The 25,711-nt window shown below is 41.9% G+C and overlaps 2 protein-coding genes across 9 annotated transcripts in view; one reads left to right on the forward strand and one right to left on the reverse strand.

The window, feature by feature from the left end:
- GSAP (gamma-secretase activating protein) overlaps window positions 1-9,980 on the forward strand; it is a 113,468-nt gene extending 103,488 nt beyond the window's left edge. For all 7 annotated transcript variants that reach the window (XM_064487656.1, XM_031454721.2, XM_031454723.2 and 4 more), the window contains 7 exons: window positions 201-271; window positions 748-842; window positions 6,443-6,562; window positions 7,447-7,508; window positions 9,018-9,119; window positions 9,279-9,378; window positions 9,781-9,980. In XM_064487656.1, coding sequence (XP_064343726.1) covers window positions 201-271; window positions 748-842; window positions 6,443-6,562; window positions 7,447-7,508; window positions 9,018-9,119; window positions 9,279-9,378; window positions 9,781-9,872 — 642 coding nt within the window. In that variant the 3' untranslated portion in view covers window positions 9,873-9,980. The remainder of the gene's footprint in view (window positions 1-200; window positions 272-747; window positions 843-6,442; window positions 6,563-7,446; window positions 7,509-9,017; window positions 9,120-9,278; window positions 9,379-9,780) is intronic.
- Window positions 9,981-12,359: 2,379 nt separating this feature from the next.
- The window catches only part of CCDC146 (coiled-coil domain containing 146), a 104,789-nt gene continuing 91,437 nt past the window's right edge, over window positions 12,360-25,711 (reverse strand). For both annotated transcript variants that reach the window (XM_064487653.1, XM_010984797.3), the window contains 8 exons: window positions 25,579-25,667; window positions 25,330-25,494; window positions 23,786-24,010; window positions 21,995-22,223; window positions 18,087-18,215; window positions 17,413-17,550; window positions 14,139-14,387; window positions 12,360-12,820 (listed from right to left, as the gene is read on the reverse strand). In XM_064487653.1, the coding sequence (XP_064343723.1) occupies window positions 12,617-12,820; window positions 14,139-14,387; window positions 17,413-17,550; window positions 18,087-18,215; window positions 21,995-22,223; window positions 23,786-24,010; window positions 25,330-25,494; window positions 25,579-25,667 (1,428 nt within the window). In that variant the 3' untranslated portion in view covers window positions 12,360-12,616. The remainder of the gene's footprint in view (window positions 12,821-14,138; window positions 14,388-17,412; window positions 17,551-18,086; window positions 18,216-21,994; window positions 22,224-23,785; window positions 24,011-25,329; window positions 25,495-25,578; window positions 25,668-25,711) is intronic.

Genomic DNA, 25,711 nt, shown 5'->3' on the forward strand with positions numbered 1-25,711 from the left:
TGTTAGACCCTGATGCGCATTTTCAGTCTTTCCATTTTGTGCTTCACAGTTAACCTCAGAAAGCCTGGTTCTATGTCTAGGCACAGCCTGAATGCCAGCTGCCCTAACGTGCCTGCCCGCCAGAGCTATGGAAGGAGAGTTTAGGGGCCCCTGAGGGAAAGGGTATGAACAGAGGTTAACAGACTATCTTTACCTTCCAGCTGGATCTTATTTGCCAAATACTGGAAGCCAGTTGGAGGAAACATAATCTTCATCCCTGGGTCCTCCACTTGTACGCAAGTATTTCTTGCTCTATTTTATCTTGGTGTACAAAGAGTTGAAACAACTCTGACCACTGCCTGCTTTAGCAAAGTCTTTTTGAAACTTACCAATTGAAAGTAACTCTCACCAGCCCTCCCAGCATCTATCCTAGCTCTGTACTCAGCCTTTAAAGTTACGCCCCTGGCACTTCCCCCGTCTTCTTTCCTTGGCATATGGTGGATGAGGAGAGAGGGACCCATGAGCTCAGTCCTGCCAAGAAGGGGAATTTAAGTTAATGCAATGTATCGTTTATGTGCCTACTGTCTAGTTAGATTCTAGGCATTAGGCTGGTGGTCACCATCATATTTATGAAGCTTTCTATAGGGCACAGTCTTGCACAGTCAGCTTGAATCCCATCTGGGTGAGGCACTCAGAGCCACTGCTCACACAAGTGGGCTTTTAGAGATGAGCTGCTCTGCTGACGTGCTGCTTTGCTCTTTGACCCAGCAATAGGAGGGCCAGTGCTGCTGAATTTGCTGTCTTTCACATCATGACCAGGATTTTGGAAGCTACTAGAAGTTTGTTTTTACCTCTTCCTCCTGGTAAGTCTCGGCTTTTTTGGAGTTTGTTGTAATAAATTTGTTCTTTCTTCTCCACTTAGTCCCCGGACTTTGGTACATTATAAGTTTAAAGATAAGACCCCCTGAGTCTGAGAAATTGTGTGTCTGGTGTCATCGTGAGATGGGTCTGAGTTTGGTCTCTGCTGACAGATCTCCTCTGAGTATTAAACTAAACTATAGATCGTCACCAACTCTGGGGAGCCTAGGCTGGTCCCCATGCAGCTTTCTAGGATATTTTGGACCAGTGGAGTTGATTCAGGGAGATCTTTCTCTGATGTCTCTAGGTCTAGTTTATCTGGTCAAGAAGGTTAACACTCAGAAGGAAATAGGTCTGGCTGGGTGTCAGAAATTGAGTTGATTCTTATGTGTTCCTTGGAAACTAAACATTTCCCTTAGGATTTTGAAACAGGACCAAATCATGCCTCAAAACACCCTTTGTGCATGTGTCTGCAATCATTCATTTAATCGATAGTTTATTCAATCAACAAACATTTGTTGAATAATTACATGCCTGGTACTGATCTAGAAATTAGAGCCATTCCAAAAATTAACAAAAGTCTAATTGGGAAGATATGCACATAAATCAGTATTCATTATAAGAAACAAATAAGCTCCTGTTTGCTATAAACTGTCTGCCTCATGTTTATTATGTTTAAGTTCTAATGAGTGTTAAGCTTTGTAATAGCTATCACTACATAATATGTATTAGCCAGTTTTATTTAATTTATTCATTCATATCCATCCATCTATCCATCATTAATTTGTTCCTTTGTTTATTCATTTTAATCTGACATGTATATGGGACCAATTTTGTGCCAGATACTGTTCTAAGTACTTTACATAAATTAGCACATTTCATTTTCATAACAGTGCTAAGTGATAAGAACTTAAATTGAACCACATTAAATTGTCAACATTCACCAGTTCTTGACCAAGAAAGATGGCACTTTCATATGGTTCCACTTACTATTATTCCCATTTTATAGATGGTGAAGTTGAGGCACAGAAAGGTTAAGTAACTTACCTGAAATCACAGAGCTATTTAGTATCAGAGCCAATACTCAAATCTAGGGACTCTGGCTCTAAAATCTGTGCTTCAAACTGCTATTCTGTGCTGCCTCTTGAATTTTATATTCTAGTTGAATTAGTTGATGATGAAACATTGGTTATTCATGAGTCCAGAAAATCCCCACAGCACATCTCAGCTTCTCTGTGTTTGTGATATATTTGATACAGTCTGGAACCTGTATCAGATCGTGCTTTCTCTATCCACACACCTGATCTTACAAGACGTGCTTGTAGTGGAGATACAAAAGGACCTGTGACTTTGCAGGGATTTGAAAGTGACCTTTCATGAGGACAATGGGTGGCTTTATGATCCCAATGGAATATGCATTGTGAGGTGTCCTCTAGAAAGACTGAAGGGGTTTCATGAAAATTACATATAGATTTCTGGCTTAAATTCTTAATTAACACAAATTAACACAAATACCTGGTAGAGAAATGGATTGACACTTTCAGATTTGTTCACCATAGATATCCAAGCTCATTTGGTAAGTAAATGAAACTGACTCACTGAGGACAATAGCGTATCTGAGAGATCACAAAAACATCCACATTCTACAGAACACTGCATTCCTTCACAGGGATGGATAAAAGGGAAAACACAGAAAAATGTTACCCATAGTGACTGAGAATTACTGTGAGTAAGAGTTAACGGCTTGTGTCCATGGATCAAGTACAGAAGAACAGATCCTTTTTCCCCGTTTCTCTTACATGTTTGTTTCCCTAACATGAAGTGCCGTGGATTGTGTGTGTATGTTTGTATAGACACAGGTCTTTTGTGTGTGCAGAAGTAAGTAGGCTTACTTTTCAGGCCCCCTGGGCTAGAGAGAACTGTCTGTGTTCTAAATGGCAGAAACTCGTAGCTTGAAAGGGAATGAGAACCACAAAAAGGACATCATGGTTTAGAGCATTTGCAGTTTAAGAGGATCCATGTTCCCCTTCCTGGCTGGAGAAGGCCAGGAGCCCTGGAGGATGAGGACTAGGGTTGGCTGGAAAAGTTCTCCCTTTCAGAACTGATGCCCACTTTTAGCCAGTTTGCTCTGTTGCTTAGAGCTGACATGTGGCGAGGAGACCAAGACTGGGCTGTTGAATTTGGGACTGTGCCCTAGGGACAGAGGATGAGAGTCATCAGGGATCTTTAGGACATGGACACAAGGCTAGAGAGTTTTGAATCCAGAAAATTTTTATAGGATCAACAGCCTTTTATAAACTCTTCTTCAGAAATAATTTCATAACTTTTTTTTTAATCTTGGGAAGACTGTCCAAATCTATTTGAAAATTCACATGTTGTTAATTAGCTAGTAAAATCACTTTTTGGAATCAGAGCAGTTAGACTCATCTCGTTGTCAGCCCATTAACATCTGCTTGTGGGCAGAGTCTGAACTTTATCTGACCTGTGATGTTGCCAAGACAAAGGACCCAAGTCCCCCACTGCTCTTGATTCATGTGCTCAGAGAGAGAGAGAGGGAAAACTCTGTGACTTCTCTGAATCCAAGTCCCTGCTCTTTGGCCATCATATCTTTGTCATGGAGGCTCCCAAGATCAGGTTGTGAGTCTTCGTCATTCCCCACCCACGTCCAATCAATTTCCAAGCTGGTACCCGTCACCGTGACCCTGAGACCCCTTCCCGCTGTCACTGTCGGTGTCCTCACTCCCTCTTGCACAGGTTCATGCAGCAGTAGCCTCCTGACTGTCACTCCAGTCCTTTCTCTGCCTGTTGCCATGTTAATATTTCAAAAGCAAAACTCAAATCTCCTAACCATCCTGCTGAAAAGCTTTAGTGCCCCCTCAAAGTTTACTAGACAGTAAATCCTTGCTGTCATTCAGCATTCAATCCCTGTCACATACATTCAGAGCACCCTGGAATTTGCCCTCGCAGAACTGGTCATGTTAGAGGAGAGAGGGACCCCCAAATTGGAAAGTTCACCAAGTAGCTGGGCAAGTCCCCCCAAACATGTGGGTTCTTGCCTGCCGACTGAGAGAGGGTTCTCAATAGAGGCAGAGGGACAAAGTGACAAAAGAACTGCTTTTATCACTCAGAGAGAGAAGAGAAAACAATCCAGTGGGGAGCATTCAGCCTGATAGCCACTGGAGACAGCTCCAGTTTCTGATCGAGCTGCAGGGTCTTTTATTGGAAGGCTCTGGCGTCATTATCCTCATTCTGGTGGTGGGGCTAATTACTTCCTGTTTCAAGCTCTTCCCTCGAAGCTCAGTCCTGAAAACAGAAACTTCGGCGGGAACAAATAAAGAGATACTGGGATGTGTCCTTGGAGTTAATGGAAGCAGCTGTGGGACATAGATCGTCCTGTGGCAGGACTGTGTCCTTGGAATTAAGGAGCCAGTTGTGGGATACGAGAAATGTCCTGCCTTTCATTAGCCTGGCACTCACTTCCACTTGTTGGAAGCCAGTCAGGGTCAGTAAGCCTATCTAATCACCTCTCTCAGTCATATTTTTAAAATGTATATTTATTTTGTGATTATTTGATCATCAGTCTCCCCATCAGACTGGAAGGTGGATGGGAGAGGCACTCGTGAAAAGGGTTTTCTCATTGTGGTCCACCCAGCCCCTTGCCTGGTGGGCAGAAGGGGTTTGTTGAATAAATTAACCTTTCCAACCTTACCTCCCCCCGTTCCTTTTGCATGCCTGTTCCAACTCAGCTGGATCATTTGATCTTTCCCGAACGTGCCCCGTACGGTCTCACCTTTGGGCCTCTCTTCATATTGTCCCATTAACACCAGTTATCGAGGCTGGATGATGTTATGGCTAAAAGCCGAGGCTAAAATCCCACAGCCTGCGTCCAGGTTTCAGCTCTGCTACTTTCTATTTATATGATCCTGGGCAGATTTCTTAGCTCCTGCAAACCTCGGGTTCCCCATTTATAAACTGGGCATTAGGTGGTTCCCGCCTCCTGGTGTTGTACGAGGACCAGGTGGGTCGGGGCGTGGACTAGAGGCCTCAGCACCCGCTGGTCATCGGTGCTGGTCATCGGTGCTGTACCATGTGCGAGGCTCCCCAGAGACCTAGCTCTGGCTCTCAGAGCAGCCCTGCGGGAAAGGTACCGGGGATTCCACGTTACGGACAAAGAAACAGAGGCTCAGAAAGGCTTCGTCACGTTCAGCTAGGAAGCAGCACAGCGCGATTCCAGCCTCTGTCTCCTTGGGCTGGACCTGGCTTTTTGTGCTGTCTCCAGTCTGTATGTCCTCTTATGTCACTTCCACTCTCAGGAATGGCATTTGTCCTTCAGAGCTCCTCCCCCATGCCATCTTTTCTAAGGGGGTTATTCTTTTTATATTTTATTTTATTTTATTTTTTTATTGAAGTGTAGTTGATTTCCAGTGTTAGCTTCAGGTGTACAGCAAAGTGATTCAGTTATACATATACATACACATATATTTTCAGATTATTTTCCATTGTAGCTTATTACAAGAAATTGAATATAGTTCCCTGTGCTACATAGTAGGTCCTTGTTTATCTGTTTTGTATAGAATAGTGCTTATCTGTTAATTCCAAACTCCCAGTTTAATCCCTTCCCCTCTTTCCCCTTTGGTGACATTGTTTTCTATGTCTGTGAGTCTGTTTCTGGTTTGTAAATAAAATTTGTATCTTTTTTTTTGGATTCTACATATAAATGATATCATATGATATTTGTCTTTCTCTGTCTGACTTAATTCACTTAATATGAATTCATGTTACTGCAAATGGTATTATTTCATTCTTATTTTAATGTATCAGACTTTTGTTTTTAATTTTTTTATTGAAGTATAGTCAGCTTACAATGTTGTGTCAATTTCTGGTGCACAGCACAATGTTTTGGTCTCATTCTTTTTTTTATGGCTGAATAGTATTTAAGGGGGCTCTTTTGAGTCTCTCCTGATATGTTTTTCTCTCCCACAGATATGGCTTTCACCGCTTAGTGTTGAGTGTTGTTAGAGCCCTGCTCTGTGAGAGTTTGGGTAGCCATGTCCATGAGACTTCAGTTTGAGAGAGGACCTTTCTACCGAACTCCTAGGGATTTGCTATCAGACCATATCATTTTAGTTCTTCTTTTCTGTGATTTAGTCCAAGGAGGCTCCAAAAGCCTTTCTCTAGGGCATACCCAGAGCTTAGTCATATAAACTGTCCCCTTCTGGTTCAAATCTTTTCTCCTTCAGCAAAATGGTCCCCATCCATCAGCATGGGCATTTAGAGTTTGAAGCTCTTCTGTTAATTTGTCTATTTTGCCATTTAACCGTAGAATTACAAACCTATTAAACCATTTTTCATCCAGCAGGCCTTGCACTCTTTTTGCCCAGGAAGGCTTACAAGGTGGAGAGAATACATGCTTATTGGGAACTGACTACATACCCAGCAGAGTCCTTAGTTGTGATAATACAAAGAAGGGACCTTAGACTTTGTCTTCAAGGAGCATTTATTGGACTCTAGGCACCAGGCACTGAGCTGAGTACTTTATCGCCATGGCGAGATCCATTCCCCCTGGTCTCTGACCATGTTTACCCTCCTGGGTCTCTCGTCCTAGGTTTTCACACTCTGCACACCATCCTTGGTGTCCACTGCCTCCCTTTGCATAACCTGCTGCATTACATTGACAACGGAGTGTTGCTTCTCACGGAAACAGCTGTCACGAGGCTCATGAAAGGTAAGGGGCTCAGAGTTTTCCAGAGGGCTTGTTCCAGTCCGAGCACCGCCAGGGCTGCCTTTGTGGGTGTGCGAGCTGTGTGGCCACCCTGGTCCCTGCTGCCCTCAGAAGGGCCCCACACACAGTTTAATGCTCTGCATTGAATCTTAATATTCTTAACATCTGAACAGGGGCTCCTCATTTGCATTTTGCAGTGGGCTCCACAACTACACAGCTGGTAATTGCTGAGACCAGTTCATTTCCTGTAACCATCTTTTGGGCCAAAGTGCTTTAGCCCTGCAGGAGGCCCCCGAGGGCTTCCCAGTCCACACACAGCTATTAGATTCCTTTTCTGTACATGAGGGCACTTGAGGAGAGGAGACTGAAGGCTTATTTCTCAAGAAAATGTCATGAAATGGCTTCCTTTCAGCTGATTAACTCTGTCCTCTCAAAGTGAGACTTGAACTTTAAATAAGGTCTGTAGCGTAATGACTCTCAGCTAAATTATTCACTTGTGGTATATTTTATAGATGAATTTTGTTAATATATATTGAATTATTTGCCATTCCTCAAGATGCCTTCTGTTTTAACTGTTTTAACACAAAGTAAAATTGCTTTATGACTGGAAGCCTAATACGGAATCATGTTCCACGGTATACAGAAGCAACTTCATCAAGAAATCCTTTGTTTTTCTTTATTCAGAGAGAAATAAACTCATATTTTCGCAGCATTGTTAGGCTTGGCTTGAAATCCAAGGTTGGGACATGTGTTATCAGAATGAACCACTGAAGTAAGAGCTTGCTCAGGTGTCAGAATGAAGAGTTCTGGGATTTTTTTTTCCTGTTTGTTTTGCTTTATTTGGAAAGCTTATTTGAAAATGTTACCAGTTTCTAACTTTCTTGTAGACCTGGACAATACAGAGAAAAACGAAAAACTAAAATTCAGCATCATCGTGCGGCTTCCTCCGGTAATCCTGAAGTGCATTTTACTCTCTAAGCCTTGGCCCTTACCTCCTTCACTTTCCTCTTGCAAGAAGAGCATTTACTGGCTTTGGGCTAAAGTCAGCTGAATCGGTTCACTCTTCAGCCGTTTCCAAGAAACCCTGTCCATCTGCTGCGGCTGCTCCCGCGGGCCCAGCGCGGGCTCGCGCTCTGGCCTGTGCTGCCTTGGCACAGCCCGCCTAGAACGTTTAGCCGCTTTCTCCTCTTAGGAAACCGCTCTAATATTTACATCTGTGAGTCTGAGGGGAGGCAGAGGGGAAACATGTGCTTTTAGCGTTTAAACTGATAAGAAATTTAAACACAGGTCAGGTCAGAAGGTTCTGGAACTGCATTTCCTCCCACTGTTGTTTCCACCACGGCAGGAAAACATTCCCCAGCTGAAGGAAAAATGAGAAACACGAGGGAAAGGGCACTCCTTGTTTTGTGAGGGATATTAGATCTCTGAGTCAGAAATGCTGTGAAATTAAGAGATTTGATGGCAAGGTCTTCAGAGCCTCTGATTCTGCAGACCTCCTGGCCCTGAGAGCCGGGGCCGGCTCTGTGCTTTTTACATACCTCGAGCGCTTGTATCTCTGGCATGATCCTTCCACAAAGGGATGTCTGTTGCCTTTCTGGACCTAATCGTCGTGCTTTGTAACACCCTCTCGCCCTCATAGGCTTAGTGAAACAAAGGCAAGAATAGAAAACAAAGCATATTTTCCATGGCTAGCTCTCTCTGGGGAATGTCTCTGAACATTTACTTTCATCTCTAAATTTGATTTTTTTTTGCCTTATACTCTTAGGGAATTAAAATTTTCTGGGCAAGATGCTGGCAGAGTACATGCCAACAAGCTTTAGCTTCCTATCAACATATCATTAGGGTTGGCATACAGATACCCAGTTCTGAAGGTAGCAGATGAACTGCGTTTCAGAAAGAGTTTGGCAACATCAATGCATAAAATACTTTCCTCAGGGAAAGTTGCATTTAAAGGAACATTTATGCAAAATTCAGAAGCATACCTCATAGGAAATAATGGCCTTTCTCCAAGGGCCATTAACCATACAGAGACTGTCCTCTAGACTAACTACCTGCTTTGGAATAAATCTTTTAAAATTATGAGCAGATATGAGATAAATTAATGCTGTGTGAGCTATATTCTCCTCTCTGTATTTTTCCATCTTGTTATTATTGACTTAATTTTTTAGTGGAACGTACAGAGATTTCTCACACAACCCCCCTTGCCCCCCACACATGCAGAGTCTCCCCCATTATTAACAACCCCCACCAGAGTGGTCCATTTGTTACAGTGGATGAACCTACACCGACACATCACAATCACCCGAAGTCCTTAGTTCACATTAGGGCTCAGTCTTGGTGTTGTTCATTCTGTGAGTTTGGACAAATGTATAAGGAGATACCTCATTGTAGTATCATACAGAGTATTTTCACTGCCCTAAAAACCCTCCTCTAAATATTTTTCAATTTGCTAAAACAGCGTATTGGTCAGAAGATCTGTCGACTTTGGGATCATCCTATGAGTTCTAACATTATTTCCCGGAACCATGTAAAGCGACTGCTTCAAGACTATAGCAAACAGGTGAGTCCGTGTGGAGCACAGCCCCACCAAACGTTTTTTGGAGTCTCTTCACCACCCATTTCAACTTACCCATATGGGCAGCAATGGTCGTTCTCATCACTTTAAGTCTGTGCTTGTTTTGGAGAATCAACTGATACCAGAGTGGTTTTTCTCTTTTAGCCTCGGAGTTCTGTGATGGACAAGTCATCTTTCAGTTTAGAGTTTCTGCCTCTGAACTACTTCATTGAAATACTGACAGATGTCGAGTCCTCCAATCCAGGTCAGTCAGTCCTCTGCTTTCAGGGTTTTCCTGTTTTTCCCCTCACTCCCATCAGCTCCTGCTCACTTCTGTGTACCCTTTTCTTGCCAAAATATCCCTTACTGATAAGTAGGATCTTATTGCAATTGGTTTTAATTAGCAATACACAATTTTACTACCCAGAGTAAATTACCAAAGGAATAAAACACCTTTCAAGTTCTAAAAGGATTGAGGTTAAAAACCCATTTGGTTGGTGTGAATGGCCTTTCGCGGTGCTCAGGTTGAGTACATTTTAACAACACATTTTCAGAACAATGTGTTTTACTAAAATATGAAATAATTATGAACTCAATGAGGTGTGGGCACAATGTTATAAATGTTCTGTGGCTTCATCATAACTCTTCCCTCTCCCTTTCTTTTCAGCTCTGTATGCTTTTGAAGGACATGACAACGTCGATGCAAAATTTGTAGAGGAAGCGGCTCTGAAACACACCACAATGCTTTTAGGCTCATAAAAGAGAAAATGAAATTCTATGAGCTTCCAGTATTTTAATGTTGCTCATTAGCTCTACTCCTGTTGAGAATTCTTTAGCACTATCATAAACTGGTAATCGAAATCAGAATGCATTTTTGAGTCTCTGATTTTCAGTTTGGTACTTGCTCACTCGGAGCTGGATTATGCTTCATCCTTTTTCGACCAGCAGGTAAGCGGTCAAGTATAGAGAAATGACAGCCTGTCCAAGGGGCCAACCAGTGGCATAAATGATCCTCTTCTTAGTGGCTTATCTTCCTCGTGGCTTTAGAGGCCAAAAGCTAGTTTCTATTGTACTCTGAAATTAAATATTCTTTAAAAATGTAGGAACAGTGCTTAGACAAACAAAAACTAGATGTGTCATTGAAAATAACATATGACAAGCAGAAAAATTAAATGTTGCTTAAAAACTCTATTCGGAAGGAGGAAACTTTTTAAAAAACTGAATTTGGACTAAGTCAAGCCTGCTAGTTCCAGAATAGAAAGATTTGTGACATACAACACTTTGCACATACATAGAGTAGGAGTTGCCTTTGTGATGGTTCAGATGGAACTCTATTTAATATTGTAAAGTTATTTTTATATTATAAAAGTTTGATTTGGTAATGTCCTGTCATTAAAAAAAAAAAAAAGCTGATAGTTTCAGCTTGACTCCTTTATTCTTTGAAGGTAGCCTTTTTATTCCAGCCAAGATTCAGGAGTCCATGAGCATGTTCCCCAAAGTCCCCCATGACACCTAGTGAGTTCTCCCACATTTCCTTTTTCACTTCTCTCTTCTACAGTGACTTTGTTCTGACCATAAATACAGTTGCTGCCTGAGGTCAGCCCATAACCCTTTGCTTTTCTCTCTTCATACTGTTTCCCTTAGTGAACTTGTGAAATTCTAATGATTATAAATACCACTAGCAGTATAATAATTTAACTTTTCTAAAACCATCATTGTATTCTAAAAATTGTCTTATTCTAAAGAATTTCCCTTTTGGGGCAAGTATTTCATGGTCACTGAGGCTCAAAATCTTGAAGCCACAACAGCAGTGCAGCACTGGTTTTTCCTCTTGATAAGGTCATTGTTTTTCATTCCCTATGCTTTGCTTTTCACACCTGGGTTGTTTCAGTTGCTTTCTGAAGTCTAATTCATCTGATGCATATCTGAGATAAACACTCGTTTGATCCTGTCACCTCTTGGCTCATAACTCTTCAGTAACTTGCCATTTATTACAGGATACAATCCAAACTCCTTTACATTCAAGATCTCCCAAGTCCTGGTGTTGAAATACAATTCTCCAGTACGAGCAGCCTGTTGCAACCAGGCTGACTCGCCGGGCCTTGCACACAGCTGCTGTCTTCTCACCTCCAGTCCTTGCTTAGGCTCTTTTCCCTACCTGGAATCCCCTCTGCACTCTTAAAATCTCATTTATGCTTAAGGCCAGATTAAAAGTTGCACTGACTGTGATCCCTGGTCATTCCAGCACACAGTGGCACCCTTGCCCTCTGGACCATGAGCGCACATTGTAATATTTAAGCACCCATCCCTTTGTGATTTTTAAAAATTATTTTTCCTTCTCATATTGCTAAACTTCCTACGTGTTTACTTTTCGAATCCCTAATGTGATTACTGATTCTTACAACAAGGGAACTGTGTGTAAGCGTGCCACGTTTCCTTGCATTGACCACACAGTTTATACAGTGGTACCTGTCACGGGCACGCCCAAGGAACTGCTTTTTAATGACTTCGCAAAGCCATCAGGTTAGATTCAGGACTTGCAGACTGAGAATGAGGTTTAATTTCCCTCCAGTCTATCATGATGGGGGCTTGGAACAGATTTTGTTTGATTTAGCAAAATTAAAGAATGTGATATTTCTCACTGCCAGAGTTGTGAAATAAAATTCGTAACATAACAATATGAAATAACAATAGTTTGAGCATATTAATGAATGTAAAACCACAGGTTTCAAATCTACTTGTGTATTTTCCTAGGAGAAAATAAGTAAGATTAGGAAAATATACTTGGGTGAAATGCAGTAAAAATAGAGTGATGAAATAAGTGGAACTAGTCTTATTTTCAACTCGTTCACATGCAGTTTTAAGTATTTTCATTGAAGGTTTGAAAAATCTGGTATCGAAACTTAATCACACGTTAATTTGCATATAATATTGTGAAAAATCTAGATTTATAAGAAAGACGAATTAGGGCATAATTATTTTTGCACAAAAGGATTATTGATAAAAAGAATCACCATAACATTACTTAAAAAAAGCTTCCCTACTGCTATTTACTCAATTCAGATTTCCTGGCATCAACTTCTAATGTAACTTTATTTAACAAAGTGAGTTATGCCCCTGTGTTACTTGGATATTTTTCTTTTCAATCACTTTTTTCTCTTCAAAATGAATATGTTAAACAGGATTTGCTTTTTTTTTTTTTTTGCTTTAAAAAACAAAGACCACTCTGCTGATTTCTGTACTTTGTTGAAAAGGTATTTATTTTTATTGCATTTTTTGAGCACTCAGTCTTACTATGTATTTCTGAAAGGTCATCGATAGATAGAATGAAAAAGAAAGAAATTGATGAATATGAAAGAAGGAAGCATGTTGTTCTCTGTTGGGTAACTGTGGATATCGAGTTTGTCTGTAATTTAGGGCTATTTTGCTGACATCTTCCAGCTGTGCATACGAAGAAGCCTGCTTGAAGTGTCTCCTTGAGGAATCTGGATTGGTTCCCATATTCAGATTTCAATTGGTTTTATAACGGGTTTCCTTATGTGCCTCATGTTGGCCCCAGGTTCACTGGGCTTAAAAGGAGCCAAAGCGCCATACGGTTTCGGCAGAGGAAGAGTGGCCTCTGCCTCTGGGATGTAGGCAGTTGGACGCGGCTCTGCAGTTGTGTAAACACCGTTGGGCAGCTGGCGATTTTCTGCTTCCAAGAGCTCCTGCAAAGAATGATTTATCCTTTTCAGATTTTGAAAACTCTGGTAAAGTCACTCTGTTCTCAGGGCCCAACAGACACAGCTGTGTCTGAGCAGCCTTAGGCTGTGCTGCCAACACTCTCCAGAGGGACAGGAGGGCATGAGGGTGGAGCCGGCAAACAAGCACGCCCGTGCGCGCACCGTGCATCTCATTGGAATGACCAGTGTTGCTCAAGCATCACTCTGTTCCTGGGGTTTAGGGTTTATCGTAAACTGGTTGGTGGGGCCTAAATTCACCGTATTCCAAACTCAGCATCTTTCATCAAGCACTAATTATTACCATGTTTTTGACAAAGGCAGGACAATCTATTTCCTTTGGTTGGTCATTGGTGAGTGAATGGTGCAAAGGAAGGGATAAGGAGTAAAGCAGAACCAGAGGAGAGAAGCGGTCAGCAGCTTGCTCTGAGCCTCAGGAGTCTGCCTGTGCTGCTGGAAGATGGAGGAGTCTTTTATAGCTTAAAAAGAACTCGAAAAATGGAGACAGGTGAATGACAGCTGGGACACCACAGGTAAAATCTGAATCCCCTCAAAAATACAGTTCCAGACAGTGTGGGAATTACAAATCAGACTCTGTGTTCAGGAATTCCTAGTTTGTGTTTAGAATGCACCTTGTTCTTGGGTCAGGGGGTGCACAGGGATCCTTTGGGGGATGTCTTCTCCATGCAGTCTCCTTAGAAAGAGCTGCCTAATTCTATTCTAAGACTATTGAAAAGTCATGGGAGTAGGAATAAGAACTGGGCCCCCAGCGTGTAGGTAGAGTCAGTGACAGGATGGAGCCAGGGATAGACTTAGGCCAGTGGTGGGAGAAGGGTGGCACTGAAGCCTAAGCACAGCTTCTGCACCAGGTGCAGAGTCTGCAGGAGGCTGTGACAACTGTAATGTGCTGTGCTGGCCACAGCAGATGGACCTGGGAGAATGAGGTCTGGTCTGAGTAGGGCTGCAAAGACAGAGATTAGAGACCTGTGGATAAAACAGTGCCAGCCTGGTCACTGTCACACCAGTCGGAGGCCCTGGTGTTCACAACCTCAGCCCAGATGTAAGATTGTCAGGTGGGACTCGGTGCCTGCCAGGTGTTTTCCAGGGAATATTAATGACACTTGGAAACTAGTGTACTTAGACTTGCCTACATAATATCTTAAGAAAGCAAAACTTCTTTCTAGTGACTGTTGGGACTATGTGTGTGGTAGAATGGAAATTATTCTGTGTTTTGGGAGGACCGACACCCCTGAAAACAGCCCTTCTTTGCACACTTTATGAATGCGATATAGGGGCCATAGCTTACCCGCGACTTTTCAGCGATGGCCAGGGCGTACATTTCTTCATCCCGAAGTACTTTCAGCCATTCTCTCTCAATCTCTTTATTGAGCGGCAGACCCTTTTCCATCCTGGAGTTGCAGTTAAGGATGAAGTCTTCTTTCTCCTTGACTTCCTTTTGGAGTTCAATGGCCATAGCTTGCCTCATGGACAGCTCAGCAACAAGAGCCATCATTTTTTCAGTGGCATCTTTGATCTTTTTCTGGTAGCCAGTCATCTAGAATTAAAAAGCTCAGGGCTTAGCCTGTGTGTACATTCCACGGAGACCTGAAGAAGATGGAGGGCTGCTGGATGTATTGAGGGGAATGGTTTAGTGTCTCTGTTTTCAAGAGACAGTGAAGGACAGGGGAAAGGGTGTTTTTGATGTCTTAAGTTCTAGCCTAATTTTGCCATGTTACTGGTTTATCACTTACCGAGGGGGAAAAATCCGGTAGGACAGAATTATATTCATTATTCGTTGCTTAAATAAGATAATCAGCATCTGTAATGATTTTTGATGGAAACTATCACACCTCAGTGTGTTCATATTATTGACCATAATTCCTGGGGTGCACCTTTATGAGTTCATAAGCAAGCATGAGCTGAGCTGGATAAATCTGACCAGTAATTTGAAATGAAATGTTTCTAGTTGTATGTGCGAATGTGTGTGCTTATCTTTTCTTATCAGCTATATATTATCAAAGAATTAAAAGGTAAGACTAAGTGGAAAAATTGATTTTAAAAGACAGAAAAGAAGTAAAATTGGAACTAGTGGTTCCTGTAAGCCTCTGGCCCACAGCACGGCCTTTCAGTGTGGCTGTCACCCTGGTGGGGCTGTGAGTGGTGCCTCCTCCCAGCCGCCAGCACCCACTGTCCTATTACCTAGCCTTGTTTTGTCTTCATATCCTTTCACTACTGACTTTATAGTATATATGTACTTAGTTATTTGGTTATAACCTGTCATCCCACAAACACATACTCTTTAGGGACAAGGACTATATGTTTTATTCATCATGTTCCCAGTGCTTAGAACATAGAGGCAAAGTTTAAACTGAGTATTTGTTGAATAAAGGAAGGAATAAATTCTTAGTCTCTTTTAACTGTTCAGTCCTTTGAACCAAGGTAAATTGAGACACAAATATGAGCTTCCAAAAACTACACCTGACCTTAGAATATGTTCTTTGCTTAATAGAGCATTTGCTGGTCTGTACATTTGCTTACAGAAACATCGCTTACAGAACATTGTTCACCTGTCTGAAAATGTAATGACTGGTTATTCCGTGCAAACTTTGTCTCTTTAAGGGAATAGGGAATAGAAATTTTTAATGACTCGTCTATACGACACTAACTTTCAGGAAGCATATTTTGAGTAGAAATGACTGCCATTCAAAGCTTCAATGATGAATCAATCATTATCTCTATTTTAAATTTTATTAATTAATCAGCCATTGTACACGTGAGTGTGTGTATAACTAGCCAACCTCCCTTCTCCTCCATAAATCAAAAAAACAGATGGTATTATTCTGGGTTCTCTAAGTCTTTGCTGAGAGTTCCCATATTCTGTTCATTTGGGAAACTTGTAAGAGGAGCCATAAGCTCGCTTGGAAAGATGAGAGACTTGAGATGTGCAACCCTGTGGAGCACCTGCAAGGGGCCGGGCCACTGTGGTCGACTTTGTAATGCTGGCAACCCCTTTAGCTGATATCACACCCATTTCACAGATCAGGAAACTCAGGCTTAAGATCATTTCTGTATCATTTTGTGGTCGTTTGCTAGTGTTGGTAAATCACAGATCTGGGATCTGAATGTCTTTCTACCTAAGCTCTGCCTACTATGAGAAGATTATTTTAAATGGAATGGGTTGGCAGAGGGGGAGCCAGGTAGAGAGCAAGGAAGGTGGGCAAAGGAAAGGGGAGATAAATCACAAGGACAGGACTCCGTTATGCTGGAACCGTCCCCACTGTGAGAATGGTCTCTGCGGCCACCACTTGCGTTTCTCTGGCGTTAGGGTTGACTTCTGGAGAGACTCTGCCATCAGCTTGGGTAAGCCAGCACAAACTGACTTCCTCTAAAGAAAGGGAAATTCATTTTGCAAAAGGAAGGCAGGCAACATTTAAAGAACTTTGGACTTGCTAATTCAGGCCTAGTTCATGAGTCTAAAAAAGTCTTAGCATTTCTTATTTTATGAGGTAAGGCTGTGTATTGCACAAGTGCTGCTGGAGCGATCAGTCTGTTAGTGGAAGTGGTCAGAGCAGGAGGTAAACGCCAAACACGAATGGCCAAGAAGGCTTGAGATTTACAATAATTTCCTATTTATTCAGTGTGCCAGAACTGTTTCTAAAAACAAGACTTACCCAATAAATGTTTTTCTAGAGTTTCCCAACATGAGGCATTGGGAAAATTAAGAATGAGGAGCAGTCACTGTCATCAGGAGCCCACAGTTGGGGGTGTGGGTGTCACCATTATATATGGTGTCTTCTTAACTGTCTCCCCCACGGGATGCTGTGGACAGTGTGTCCCTCTCCCTTTTGCACAGCAGCTCCAGTAACTGTTGCTGATGACTAAAGTTCCTGTGCTGTCACAGAGGGAGGCCCGGCGGGCAGCCGACCCTCTGACGCCCTATGGGGTGAGGTCCTGCTGTGTCTGAATCACCAGCCTCCCTCCTGCTGGCTGCTCCTACACTTCTAGAAGTCTCAGCCTGACTGTTAGGATCAGTAGTCCCAGTATTTGAAGCTTATGAAATGAGAAGCTCCACATGACTAGCCTTTCCTCACTAGTGGGGCTAGTGGTGGCTCCACCCCAGGGTGTAATAGGCTAGGTGTTGTGTGACTGCTCTCTTTAATGGTCCCCTTCATGGCTGGGTTCCGGCTGACTTCGGGATTAGGGCAGTTCCCTTGCTGACCCCTGGATAAGGGAGGCCCCCTTCACAAGGAACTAGAAAGGATTTAACGTGGCACATGAAACATGAAGATAATAACCGTTGTATTTGAGCAGGTACCCTGTTGAATGAAACGTGTATACCGTCACTGAAAAGCTTAGGTTTTCCCGCTACAAAGTGAATTCATTTGGAGAACAAGACTAAAACTTATTGTGGACAATTCTCTAAGAGTCATTTTTACATTTTTAATTTTACTTCTTTGTATTTCCCTAGTCATAAAACCTAATCTCTCCAGGGCTTCTCTCAATAGATGAAGCCATCTGTGGAAAATGGAAGGTGACAGAGGGGGAAGGGTAGAAAGGAGGAGGCAGGGACGTGGACGGACCTTCTTGGCTAAGAGCAGTGTGTCCTGCTTGCAGGCCTGAGTTTTGCTGCAGAGCCTGTCCGTGAGCCGGGAAACCTGTTCATAGATGAAATCCTTCTCCAGCAGCTTCTCCTCCTTCTTGGCCAACTGTAGTTCCAGCTATGGTTGGAAACAATTTCAATAGGATAAAAAAAAAGTCATGCAAGTCAAAATCTTCCTAATTAGAGCACTATTTTTCCCCCTTCATAAAGACACCTTGCTTTCATAGTTGCCAAGATAAGTCTAGAAAGTCTCTAGAGCTGGACTGTCAAGACTTCCCCTGCCCCAACCCCCCCAGAGAGCTGGGACAGTCCTCCTCCCCTTGGGAGGGAACGGCTCTCTCAGCTCCATGTATCTTCCGCTGCCGTTCCTCCAATATGCTCCCATCGGGAAGACGAATTAGTCCGTTCAAGATGCCCACACTTCTCCTGTGGGCTGTGCGACAACAGCGAGTATCTTAAAACCACTCAGGTGTGGTTCCTTTTGACAAGGCTCTACCGTCAAGCTTAGGCTTTGTGACTAGATTACAATGAAAGGACTGTAGTAGTGACTAGCATAATGAGGCTAAATCTGCGTAACTTGAAACAGTACCACAGATGCCTGTGACACTGGTCAACAAGGGGCGGATAGGTGCTATTTTAAGAAAGGACGTTTACCGCATCCATTTTTTTGATCATTTCTTCTTCGGTCATATCCTTTCCTGGAAGGAAGCGCGTTCTGTTCTTACCCTCAGGATTTATAAACTGTTTCTCCAGGTCTTTTATTCTGTCTGTACACTGTGAAAACTATTAAACAAGAAAAAAACATTAACTTTGCTCAGGAAATCTTAAAGTCACGTAGCACAGGGCCTTTAGGGTCTTTCCAGGCAAAGGTGGAAGGGAATTCTTAAGACCCCATCAGCTGGGACTTGTGGTTAAGCAATGATTCTGCTCACTCATGGTACCGTGAGGAAGATGCCTGTAACTGACCCTGCGAGGCAAGGCAATGACTTCTGGGTCATCAAAGAAAAAGCTGATTTTACACCCAGTCCTTTGATTACTTCCCAGTTTGTGTTGTGCTCATGGGATGCTGTGTGGTTGCAGAGCTCTGACTGTACAGATGTGACCTCTTCACTGCACACTGTTACACGGGCCAAGGTAGACAACATACAAGGTACACGATGTACTAGACTCCAGTTTAACATCCTTTGCTGCAGTAGTTTTAGTGGCTTCCCAAAGAACAATAAAGTTCTTAATTACTAGTTCAACACAGTGTACAGTCTGTGAGGAATAGCCTGAACTGTTTGTACCTTTTTTGCTAAACACCCAATGTAATGGTTTATATATCAACTGTATTTGCTAATGCAATGAAACTTTGGAGGTGGATGAAGAAATACAGAAACTCCCAAGTAAAAGTGGCAGCCACACTCAGTTGTTTTATAGGGAGAGATGCAGAACACACTGAAAACCGAGAGTCATCATTTTCAGCTTTTCTACTGAAAATCTGTATAATCTCAGGCAAATCATTTATCTTCTCTAAACCTTAGTTTCCCCAACTATCAAATGGGAAAATAGGTCCCAATCTCATAGGGTTGACCCTTTAAATGAAATAATATATTTAAAGTACTTTACAGTGTGTCCAAGAGGGATACAGGGAGGATTTAAACTTTTAAAATGTATGGTCCTCCTCCCAATAAAAAGAATTTCAAGTGGTGACAAGAGTAATTATTTTCTTTCTTTCTCTCCACACTTAATTGTCCTTAATATGGAGTTAAAATATCCATGTATGTGTCATTGAGCGTGTATTGTATTTATTATTAACATTTAATGTCTCCTTTTGTTAACTAGGAAATTAAGAAGCAAAAATATGGTGCTTCTTATCAAAGTGGTGCATTGATTGATCTCATTTTCCCATGGGCCTTAGAGGAAAAACTGTTTCCTTTTTCTGTATAACATAGTGTTATTGTGTCTGAAAAGAGTTCATGTGACTTCCAAGATCCCTAAAAAGGAGCTATTATTACAAGTAAAATATTGCAGGAAAATATGACTCATGATAATCCTTGGATTAGCCTGCTGGACGATTAGAAACTGTTTCAAGCCACTGAAAAAATGCAAACCTTAAGAGAATCCTGAAAATGATACAAAAAGGGGAAGCTTGGGGAAAACACACACACACACAACACTGCAGCTATAACAAATAACAGGATATGACAGGGATCCGGCTGCATGACAGGGCACAAACATGGCTTGTCCAACACTTGACATTTCACATCATGTCCTTCAAAGGGCCCACGTGATTAGTGCGGAGTAGACAATTAAATAAATGGGTGCAGTTTGAAGAATAATAGGAAACTTTCTATTCAACTGTTCTCAAGCTTAGAACTAACACTGGTAGAACAGGTAACTGACGACAGTCCCTGTGTTGAGTCACATGCAGTCAGAATGTAAAGGCTCCCACCAGGCAGGATGTACGATCACTGATGCATAGCAGTTTCCTCTTAGGTGGAATGAATTCATATTTCATACATAACTGGTTTTACATAATGAAATGCCAAGTGTATAGATGTACATTTTTTAGGAAGAACTAATTTAATCTATTGAATAGAAGTACTAATTTGCAATTAACACAAGTAAAATGCTTCCATAATACAGAGTGAATTTTTCTGTTGTGGTTCATACTGAATTTAAAGTCCTCTGGTTCTGTTGGGCATCCTGATGGTTTAGCATGGACAAAGATGGCCCTGAAAGTGTGTTTCGGGAAAGACCTGGAGAGAGGTGAATTCTTCTGTAAAATAGAGTGAGACAAGTGTGGGGTGCCTGGCGGGCAATCAGGGATGGTGAGGCGGTGGAAGGGGGATGAGGGGGTGAGAGATAGAGAGACTAGCCGGTGAAATGGAGCTAGGGTAGGATGCTGCCTGGGGTAATACACCGGCGGGGGACTGTTCCCAGTGGTGGGGGTAGCCTGCAGAACTCTGAAGGCGTACCTGTCTGATATTTAATTTGAAATTCTTTGTATTTCTTTAATGTACCCCCTCACACTGGTGCCCCAGTTCTCCAATAAAGTCAGTTCACAAACAAAGGCCTTGTGTGAATGGTCTCACGTGGCTGTAGATGGAAGGAGGAGCCAGTCCTGAATCTGGGCCAGAAGTGGACCAGGCACCATGTGCACAAGCTGACCAGTGGATCCCTCGAATGAACCACTCGTTGGAAGCAGGAGTCAGAGCTGCAGGAATGCTGGGGAGGCTCCGTGGGAGACCTGGGGAAGGCCTAGGGGACATTCCAGCCAATCCACCTAACTGAGGGCTACACTTACTGAAGAAGTGACTGGAAGAGCTTATGGCTAAAAAGCACACACTGGAATCAAAACCTTGGCTTATTTCTACAAAATGAAAGATCCTATCACCTATACGGCATATATACAATCAAATGGCATAAATTAGGAAAGTAGACCCATCATCCAGTTCCATAAAGCCCTGTGAATCCCCGTGATTAAGTTAAAAAAAAAAAAAAAGGCATAACCCAAAACTGCCTGTAGTATAAGCTAATGAAAACCATTTACTTGTATAACTAGAAAAAGACCAGAAGGATTTTTCCCAGACTTTTTATATTAATAGAGATTATAGTTTGGGGATAGAGTTTTATTTTCTTTTTTAACATTTCTGTATTTTTCAAAACTTCATTAACAGAGCATGTCTTAATTTTATAATCAGAAAAAAAATCTGAAAGTAAACCTGACATTTAGGAAACACGTTACAGGTTAAGATGTGGTTCTGCTACATTGAGTCGATGGAAAAAAGTTTAGGCCACAAATTTTTAGTTTAACTTCTATTTTCATTAAGAAAAAAGTGCAATTATTACATGTAAAAAGTCATTTTATATTCATAGTTGTATTTATTTGCTATTTTATGGCTTTGTCCCACTTTTAAAAAGGCCATGTTAGAGGCCAAGTTATTAAATTATAGAGAAACTAAAGGGTTAATAAGGAGTCTAATTATATGCAATTGCCAGTTAACAACAAGCAACAATCTTGGCTCTAGAGGTCAAGAGTTCCAGAATTAAGAGAGCTAGATGGTCTGTAAGATCTTTCCAGCAAGCATTAAAAACGTGCTTGCAGAGTGAAAGCCTGGATTACTGAAGTTTTGAGCAAGGCTGAGCTAGAGTTGACAATTGAGAGGGTCTAAATTCCAAGAAAGGCAGAAAGTACTTCACAGTGAAAAAAGACAACCTATAGCCCAGTTGCCTGAAGCACAGATTCTGCCCTGGGGCAGTCAGTGCTCAAAGGCATTTTTATTTTTATTTTTGGAGGGGGAGATAATTTGGTTTATTTATTTATTTTAAGGGAGGTACTGGGGGTTGAACCCAGGACCTCGTGCATGCTAGGCATACACTCTGCCACCGAGCTATACCCTCCCCCCTCAAAGGCATTTTCAGACAAGACATTTAACTCAAGAGTTCTCGTAGGTACCAGAAGTAGCATGGCTTGATTTACATGTAAGCACTTACATGACCTACAAACCAATGAAGGAGAAAAAAAAAAAAAAAAAAACAAATGCTCCAAGGAAGTATGTCATGAACGCTTCTCCCACCTGAATCTGGAGCACTGCCAGATCGGCATCCAGGGACCTCTTGACTGGCAGTAGTTTCTGGGTCACGTGAATCTGTCTTTGCTTCTCGGCAATCTTCAGTTTCAGGAAGCGGATCTTTTCCTCCAAGACGTTTTTTTCAATTTCTCCATTTAGCTTCATCTTCTCTTGGATATTTATTTTTTCATAAAAAAGGCAAACTTCTTGTCCCCGCTCTACCACCTGAATACCACTACAGTCAAAACGAGAGGCAGAAGCTAAGAGGATGCTGAAGCCACTGGTTTACTAGTCATCGTGGTTCCTTCTGGATTTGGGTGCAAAACACACATCAACATTGCATGATTCCAGAAGACAACAGATATTCACAGTTGGCTTTCCAGTCAAACTCCACATATTGAATTTTTCTGGGCATGGGTAAGGGAGGGTTTTTCAGTGTCTTGACACAGCTGACCATGTTGTTGGCTGGCCACATTATCTCTGCAAGTCCTAGAGGTTCTTCCCAGGATGGGAATGTCATTCCCCAGGCATGAACAGCGTGACCCCATAGTCTGATTTTCTGCAGATACTTTTCATGGGCCAGACTTGCCAACCAAGTTCTGGCCAGAAGTACCCAGGCAGGGGGCCAGGGAATGTGCTTCTGCAGCTATTCTGTTCTATCTCATGGCCAGGGCCATTAGGCTCATTTAAAGTTAAATACTTATGATGCACATTTCCCCATTAACAGGCAAAATCCTGCCCTTTGTAATCACCCCAGGGGGAAGACTCCTTTTGGTGAGGACACTATGGGGAAGAAACAAAGTAAAAATCTTCTAATTCCAGCCCCACAGATCAGACCAGGGCCTGGGAACACACTGCCTAAACCCTTTGGTTAGTTCCAGAAGCCAAAGAGAGGAGTTTTTTTTTTTTCTCTTCCAAAGGGAACAGTTGCTGGCCCTTTGAAAGAATGGTGTTCGTCATGACCCTGAAGTTCTCCCCACACCCTGCACATATCTGTTACCCCAGAGCTCATTTTTGATTGCTTCTATCTTTTTCTCTCTCTGTCCTCCCTCGAAACGTGTGCTCAGGGTTGTATTTGGTTAATCTTAGCTCTGTGTTCTGTCTCATTTGCTAGGCTCATCGCATGAGCTTCTCCATTCTCTTGACGACAGAAGCCAGGAGCAATGCTTTAACCACCTCTTTGTACTTTCAGGACCCAGCACTTAACGCAGAACACAGACTTACACGGAACAGCACACAATCAAGGTCTGATGCAAAAAAATCTGATACCGGATGTAATTACTCCAGGGCTCTGTGATCTCACATGCCAGATTTCTCAGAGCACAAGCAACTTGGGAAAACCGTTCAGTAGTAATCGATTAATAATATAATTATAGCTGGGAGAAATAATGCTATTCTTGAAGGTCTTATGCACTTGCTGAGAAAATGAACTGGGTGAATGACTTATAAATATCATAAGACCAAATCTGTCCCCAAAGTGGATACAAGATCCAAAGACTTATTTATGACAATTATACAGAAATAATTTGATGCTATCCTGAAACTGAATGGTAGCCTCAGGAAGAACTTTGATATTAAAGTGAGCAACTTCCCAAACCCTACTCTTGCCCGATTCTCTTATGAGGACAATTTCTTATTTTCAGGCAAAACATACCACTCCCTCTCCAGCAAAGGCTAATGAAACCTGAGTATCAAACACCCCTCACTACCCACTGTCAAGTCTAGACAGGAAAACGGGCAACATTTCTGAATAGGATCCCTGGGTGCTTTGTTCTCACATCAGATTCCTGGTTTTACCTTTCATTTCGTTGCAGAATGGCCTTTTCATATTTTTTGCGAATCTGTACCATCTCCTCTTCAATCATTGTGATCATATTGGCAAGTCTGTCATTTTTACTCAGCTGGGCTTCCTTCTTCTCCTTCATTTCCTGAAGTTTTGCTGCAATTTTGCACACATCGTTTTGCATGCTCTCCCTGATGGTAACATTGTTGGCATGTTTCAGCATAGAATTTTGTAGCTTTCTTTAAAAATAATGGGGAAACGGGTAAGATTGTGATTTCCTTTAGTTTCTTTAAAAATAATGAAGACTTCTGAAACACGAGCAGTATTAAAGTAGCTCTTGCTTTATTTAATATGTCCCTTGAAATGATAATAGTAGTAGTAAAAATGATATTAATCGTGTGATACAGGCATTTCTGTAATCTGCCAGGTCTCCGATTCCCCCTAATCTCGATTAGGACATCTTTCCTTTGTGTCTCTGCTGCCCCATTTTATCAAAGCAAGAGAGTATGGTAATTCATTTACTGCTCTGTTGTCCCCAGGAGATGCTGCTCTCTTGAGGACACAGGTGATTATATCTGACTGTCCACGGGGCCTAAGGTGATGCCTCACTCAGTGTAGCATCACAATAAATGCTGGATGGTTGCGTGGCCTCTGTAAGTGATATTTTACTTTTATGTAGGATAAGAACCTGATTAGGAAATTTGATTTGCCTTTTTATATCAATCCCCTCCCTCCTCTACCCCCACCCTACCTGCCTTCACTACCCCACACACAAAGCTCATTTGTAATATCTTTATAAAAGGAGACTGGGCAGTCAAGGCCACCAGAGGAAGTTCAGGTCGTAGAGACTGTGGATCAGGAATGTGGGGAGAAGAGCCCACCAGGTCTTGGCACGGGGTAAATAATAAATTAAAAAAAAATTGCCAGATACTTTGGGCTATTTTTACATGGTTTAATTCATTTAATATAAAAAGTCCTTATAAAATTATAGCTATTTCTAGGGGTAAAAAAAAGTTAGGCCAGGGACGTAGAGCAGCTTGCCCAAGGTCACACAGCAAGTAAGTGGCAGGGTTGGGATTTGAGTGTAGAAAGCCACTTGTTTTTTTTTTTTTTTTAATGATTTTTATTTAACTCTACATTTTACTCCATCCCTCTTTATCCTTTAGGAAGCACATACTTCCTTCTCTTCCCAAGTATTATGATTCTATAGCTTCTTTTATAGTAACATCCACTCTTTGATTTTGTTACAGTTATACACGTAAACTGATGGAAAACGCATCAATCTATCACAGTGTTCTTAAAGGAGAAAGCCACTCTGAACCACTCTGCCCACAAGCACATTAGCTGCTATACGTCTACGGCCACGGGATGCTGATTAATAAACATTTCATTGCCTTCTCGCTTTCAGTGCAAGCCTGCAAAGCAAGGTGTGTGAGCAAGGGCTTTTCTATCTTTGTAAAAGACTGTTATTTTCTATTTCATCATCCCCAGGGTATTTTATCATTCAGTGACTCAGAAGAGAAAGCTTTGAAAGGACAGTAGTTATTATAACGCTTACCTTTCTTGAGTAACTGCACTATTTCTTAAAATTTCCAGTTCATTTAATGACATTTTATGCCTTTCTTTTATTTCATTGACTTTCTGGTGAGCTTTGTGAAGTAAGTTAATAAATTTGTTTCTCTCGTTTCGAATAGTGTCATACAGCTTGGCAAACTCTCTGAGTCTGTGAAAATACAAGTGTTTTTTGAAGCATGTGAAGTATCTGTTACTTCCCCCTAACTAGGTAAATCCTCACGTGATTCTTTACCTCCTATGAATTTCACGTTTTTTCTTCCTGTGTATCCTGATTTCAAGATCCTTGGCTTTGATCTCCTTAACAATGTTGGTATATTTTTGCTGAAATATAAAAATTACGTGTGAAATTAAAAAACAGAGCCCAC

This window comes from Camelus dromedarius, chromosome 7 (assembly GCF_036321535.1).
Source record: "Camelus dromedarius isolate mCamDro1 chromosome 7, mCamDro1.pat, whole genome shotgun sequence".
Classification (NCBI taxonomy): Eukaryota; Metazoa; Chordata; class Mammalia; order Artiodactyla; family Camelidae; genus Camelus; species Camelus dromedarius.